The 6274-nt window shown below is 51.2% G+C and overlaps 1 protein-coding gene across 1 annotated transcript; it reads left to right on the forward strand.

Moving 5' to 3' along the window:
- The first annotated feature begins 3645 nt into the window (after positions 1-3645).
- Positions 3646-5514, forward strand: LOC133910996 (trihelix transcription factor ENAP1-like). The gene is made up of 2 exons (XM_062353230.1): positions 3646-4595; positions 5129-5514. The coding sequence occupies exon 1, from the start codon at positions 3849-3851 to the stop codon at positions 4590-4592; it is 744 nt and encodes a 247-aa protein (XP_062209214.1). The 5' UTR covers positions 3646-3848; the 3' UTR covers positions 4593-4595; positions 5129-5514.
- Positions 5515-6274: the final 760 nt, after the last annotated feature.

Below are 6274 nucleotides of genomic sequence, written 5' to 3' on the forward strand. Positions count from 1 at the left end.
GATATGGGAAGAGTGTTTATCGTATATTGAATTTACTTATAATAGGCCAATACACTACACCACCAAGGTAAGTCTGTTTCAGGTAGTGTATGGATTTAATCTCCATGCTCTTATTAATTTACTACATTTATCTACTTTTAAAAAGACTTAATTTAGATGATAAAAATGTGCTGAATTTATTCTTAAGTTACACGAAACAACTAAAAAATATATAGATAGCATGACTGAAAAATATAGAATTGCTGGAAGTAAAAGTAGTAAGGAAATAAAATCTGAATCGAATGATTTATTTTGGTTGTATTTAAGGAATGATAGGTTTCCAGAACTAAGAAAATCAAAGTTGACGTCTAGAGCTGATGGACCATTTAAGATAATTGAGAAAATCAATAACAATGCATACAAATTAGACATTCCTGTAGACTTTAGGGTTAGTCTCATATTTAACATTTAAGATTTGAAGCCCTAATCGGGAGAAGAAGAAGAGCTTGAGTCGAGGATGACTCCAAATTCAAAAGAGGGAGGATGATGAGTCCATAGTTCCTTCAGATACGATCAATACCACCAATAATTCTCAAATCATACAGTCCAATTACAAGAGCACGTGGACGACAATTAGACCACATGATGAACTTGTTTCTCGATGTTTATGATTTTTTGGATGGATTACTACTAAATTCTTGTGATGTTTTATTACTTAGTACCGTGGGAGAAGCATCACAACCTTACCCGGAGGTCACCTCTCGAAGATCAAGGTCACCTCTGATTCATATTATATCTACTTATTCTTACTTGTGTTCTCGATTCGCTGGTAGAAAAAGCTTTCTTGACAAGGTCAACCGTGTTTTAATACAGTTGATAAATATGAAGTAATGGTAAGGGTTCTTGATCCGCTCTAACTGAAAACTTATTATATTATCTATAGAAGATAGACATCCCGTATCAGAGGTGCCCGGGAGTAGAACGGCTCCGGTGATGCCAATAAATGGGGTCGCGAGGACTGCCCGGCGGCGGCGGTGACAAAGCTGGCGGAGGTGTACGAGCGCGTCGAACTGGCGAGGCTCAACGTTGAGGAGAGACAGTGGGCTACGCTGTGAAGGTGGAGTGGAAGATACTGTGTCGGAGGGTGAACTCCTCAACCGGGGATCCGGAGGGACCCCCTTTGAGATTCGGCCGGGGGATGATTCTGAATCCGCTTCGTAGGTGAAATAAATGGGAGTAAATGAGATGCAGGTGTAGGTGGAATGATCGGATGCAGGAAGTAGTAAATTCTCGGGGAATTTTTATACAGGTTCGGGCCGCACCGAGTGTAACACCCTACTCCTGTGTGTATGCTATAGATGCTCTGAGAATATCTCTCTGAGGATCTGCTAGGTTACAAGAATATTTGTCTAGTCTAGAGTTTTGTGCTCCTTGTTCTTCGGGTGATCTATGCTTCGGTGTTCGTCTTCTGTTGTCTTGATCTTCGATCGATCGAACTGAACTCAGCCGAACTTGAACTCAAACTCAGTTGTCTTTCTCCGGGGAGCCCGCCCCGCCTATATACCCGCCAGGGTGGTGACGTGCCCAGAAAGGATGGCGCGAGCTCCAAGGCACCATAAATGGAAAGCAACCATCATGGGCTGCTGCGCGAGGTGGCGGGGAGGGTTGAAAACACGCCCCCATCCGGTCTTGTTCGTCATCATGCCGTTTTTCAACTGGCGCCGCGGGGAGGGCCCATCGGGCAGCCACCGAGCAGCCCGGTGTGCCCGTCCGGTCAGAGCAAGCCTGACACAGCAGGGCGGCAGGCGGGGCGCCTCGAGCTTTGCGACGTTATCCCGAGGCGCGCCGGATGACGCGCGATGGGACCCGTGCATTAAATATCCCCACATCTCCCTGCCAGGTCGTGGCAGGGACTGACAACAAGCGTGGGGGGAGCAGTTGGAAGTGACAGGCTACGCACCCTCTTAAATGCAGCATCGAGCCTCTCACCAGTTGACACCTCACCGTTGGGCCTCTGTGGGGACCACCGGCGAAGGACTTCTCAGGCCCTCGGGAAACCGAGTGCTCGGGGGCCACTGTTCGCAGCCCTGAGCACTCTCTCCCGGATATGCCCTTTCTTGATCCTCAGAGAACCGAGTGCTCAGGAGCCACTGTTCACGGCCCCGAGCACTCTCTCCCGGAATTGACTGCTCGGGTCCTCGGGGAACCGAGTGCTCAGAGGCCACTGTTCATGGCCCCGAGCACTCTCTCCCGAAACTAACTGTTCGGGTCCTCGGAGAACCGAGTGCTCGGGGCCCACTGTTCACGGCTCCGAGCACTTTCTCCCGGAACTTGCTTTTCTTATCATTGGAGAACTTAGGTGCTAGGGGGGCATTGTTCGCAGCCCGGAGCACCCTCTTCCTGGCACTTGGTCTTCTCGGATCATCGGGGAACTCGGGTATTCGGGGACCACTGTTCGTGACCCCGAGCACCCCCTCCCAGAACTTGGTCTTCTCGGGCCATCGGGGTACTCGGGGACTCGGGGACCACTGTTCGTGGCCCCGAGCACCCCCTCCCGGCACTTGGTCTTCTCGTACCTCGAGGAGATAACCCCCGAGGAAGGGCGTCACGTGGCACTCTACTGTTCTGGCCTCGGGACTCAAGGACCTCCGATTCCTATATCACCGACGTACTGGAAACCGCGCAGGTCTAGCAGTAGCAGCTCATGGTAACAAATTTTTTTTTAAGGAGTTGTGGCGAGTATCCGCGAGGTTGGTGTGTAGTAAAAATAGTTGAGTAGTGTTGATATATGATTACTGTAGTCGATAACAACATTGTACTAGGAATTTCCACACGCCAAAGTCGGACCATTCAATTTACAAATATAAAACACATTGGTTATTGGCCGTCGCTTGCTTGTGTAGTGCTAGTATTACTGGAAGCTCACATCTAATGCTTTTGCAAGATTCACGACGCATGTTCGTATAAAAAAAAGATTCATGAGCCATGCGGGTTATCTACGAATTGAACACAGTACTCTTAAGTTGCCACCTACCTTGGCGGCCTCCGCCGTAGTCCTCCAAAATCTCCTCCATGTATGCAATCCGGTGCAGTCCACCAACCACCGTAGCCAAACCAAACGTGGTGCGCCGTCTGGGTTTGCAGAAGGATCCGGCGACACCGAGCATCCATCCCCGATGCCGGCAACGAGCTGACGAGGCCGAGCCGGAGGCAGACGCAGGGGTGGTACTGCCGTCCCCGCCCCGCGCTAGCTCCTCTGGAAACCCAGCAAAACCCGCGAGAGTTGATGCTTGCGCGCGCCGATCATACAGCCACCGCCGGCCCAGGCCGGGTGCCAACCTCAAACCAACGCTGGACGCCAGCATACACCACGGCGACCCGATCCACCCACCCACCCTATCGCGTCTGCCGCGCCAACAACGACCCGCGGACGAGAGCCGGGTGGCGCCGCCACTCCGCTCCCGGCCGCCGTTCCCAAAAGTGGACACGCGCGGGGGAACCAGACCGTACGACGTGACAGCTCGCCTCTCACGGGACGAGCGTTGCCTGTTCGTCCGCCCGACCGGGACCAACGCTTGAGACGCACGCACAGGCACGGCACCAACGGAACGAACCAGACCTTACAAGCTACACAAAATCGTTCGTGTACCGCACCACAACCCCAAGTCTCGTCCACCACTCACCATGCGACGCACCGTGCCGCGCCGTCGATACGCCCAGTGTCCACGCAACTATATATACACACGTACGCACAGGATTCATTGGCCCGGGCCACGGCGCAATCGTCGATCGAGCTGCAGCACAAGCATCGCACGCCCCTCACGGCCGCACCTCCGTCTCGAACCAACTCCGTCCCCGTCAGGCCGGCGATGTCAGCGCGCCGCCGCCCTCCCCCGCCGCCGCCCGCGTGGACCCCCGAGCCGTGGAGCGACGGGGAGACGTCCGCGCTGCTCGACGCCTGGGGCCCGAGCCACCTCCGCACCCGCGGCGGTCCTTTCCGCCCCGCCGACTGGCGCGCCTGCGCCGCCGCCGTCACCGCCCACCGCGCCGCTGCCGGACGCGCGCCGCGCACCATCGACCAGTGCAAGAACCGCGTGGATTACCTAAAGAAGCGCCTCAGGGCCGAGCGCGCCAGGTCCAAGGGGGCCCCGCCGCCTCCAGTGCCGTTCTCTGGATGGTTCGACCGCCTCTCCTCGCTGCTGCGTCTCGCCCCCTCCGCTCCTCCGGGATTCGCGCCTCGCCCCTGCGCCACGACGCCGAAGGTGGTGGTGGAGGAGGAGAACGGCGGTGCTCCTCTGCCCCGCGACTGGCCGCCGGTGCCGAAGCGGCCGAGGACGGCGGTATCGTTGTCGCCGGTGAGTGCCGCCTCCGGGAAACATCCTGAAGGCGGAGGGAGAAGCTGCACGGAAGTGGCGGCTGCTTTGGATAGGCTTGCCGGAACGTACGAGCGGGTGGAGGCGGCGAAGCAGAGGGAGACTACGCGGCTGGAGGAGCGGCGCCTGGAGGCGATGCGCGATCTCGAGATCGAGCGTATGCGGCTTCTCGTCGACGTTGCCGTCAACGCCTCCGTCGGTGTCGACGTCGCCGCCGCAACCGCCGGCGGCGACTTCTAGTTGGTGAGTTTTGGTCTCTGTTTTGGTTTTACGCGTGCTTGCATTTGCAGAGCATGCCACAAGGTGGTTATTACAGAATTCATGTTCGACAATGGTTGGTTCATTTTGGAATGGAGAGGCGGCATGGCTAGAAATTTACACTTCATTACGAGAACACCAACTACTGCATGATCATGTGATGACCGATGATTAAATTTTGCTAGACATCCTTTATTTCTAGAAAGGAACGTCTCGAATTATGGGTTGGATCCATCCGTATGTAGGATATCAACTGGCAATGCTGGTGTTTCTAGTGAAACCACTCATCGTGCAAAATTTGCATCATTGCCATCAATGCCATGTTCTGTTGCACCTCTTTCCAACTGAATACGAATTGCCAGATCCATACTCCATGAGCGCTTATTGTTATTCAGAAATAACCTGTTAAGTTATTCATGATTTCTGTTAAGATATTCATGATTTCATTTGCTTTCTGATTTTTGAATCTTTCAGAAGACACAATTCCCTTATATTCTGTTGTCTTCCACTCTTTGCAGAGGAACTATGATAATAGGCTGGCCAAGGTAGCCAGAATCCTAATTCCAGCCTCTTTTATTCGAGAGATGATGGCAGTGTGGAGACAGAAGGCACTTGATGTGATGCCCTTATGAAAAGCAGTTGCATCGGTTTAGGTTTCAGGAAAAGCTTAGCCAGGTTATAGAATAGCACATGGTAAGATTTTTTTCGTTCACTGATTTCAGGTTTGCAGCAATTGAAAAAGGTAGAGGCTTAACCGCCTAAATGTATCTTTGTTAGCTGTTCAGGCTTTCACTTAGGCCTTTTGGTATCTGCTTCTGTAATCCCTAGTGGTTTCCAGCTGCTCAACTGTTCGGTTGCGAAACACTATTATCCAGTAAATATGATATGTTTGGTAACTTTGTCTGATGCTAGTTTTTTTTTTTAGAAAAAGGAGCATGTCCCGGTTTGCATTGAAAACCATGGAACCAGTATGTTATAGCCAGCTTGCAAAGCAGACAAAAAAAGAGGTTGGGGATACCAGCTAACCATAAACGGCTACACCACTACTATCACACATGAAAGCAAAACCCCCCAAACCTAAAGTAGCATTGTGCTGGCATTACAAAGAGGATCACAACCATAAACCAATTTTTTTCAGACGCAGCGTTGCTTCTTAACCCCTTGGTTCTTCCTGCCTACACCACCTGGCTCTGCATCCTTTTTAGCTGGTTCTGGACCTGCCGTCAAATGAGCCCCAGGAACTTCCTGTCGTCAGTCTTGAGGAGAATCCGCCACTGCTGCAGAATGAACAGAATTTTGAAGATCAATGCACTAGGTTCAGGAATTAGTTTTTCACGGAAGACCCAGTCGTTCCTATTGCCCCCCTCAAGCCAATTTTCTACAAAATCGTCAACCCCAGTAGGAAACTTTGTCTGATGGTAGTTCTTGTGTCGGCTGGGATATGGTACTAGGCTGCTTATGTTTATACTGTAGTATATACTACTTTCGTTTTTTTTACTTGTCACTAATTTTTTACTATAGTAATTTTAACTTTACGTTTTTTTATAAAAGATTTATAAATAATTAAAACTTTCGTACCATTAGATTCATCGTGAAATATACTTTAGTAGTATTAGATACTTTTAAGTATTCGTAAAATTTTTTAAGAAAAAAACAGAGGTAGT

Source organism: Phragmites australis, chromosome 3 (genome assembly GCF_958298935.1).
Source record: "Phragmites australis chromosome 3, lpPhrAust1.1, whole genome shotgun sequence".
In the NCBI taxonomy this organism is placed as follows: domain Eukaryota; kingdom Viridiplantae; phylum Streptophyta; class Magnoliopsida; order Poales; family Poaceae; genus Phragmites; species Phragmites australis.

Coding starts and splice junctions, on each gene's coding strand:
- LOC133910996 (XM_062353230.1), top strand. CDS start 3,849: ATGTCAGCGCGCCGCCGCCCTCCCCCGCCGCCGCCCGCGTGGACCCCC.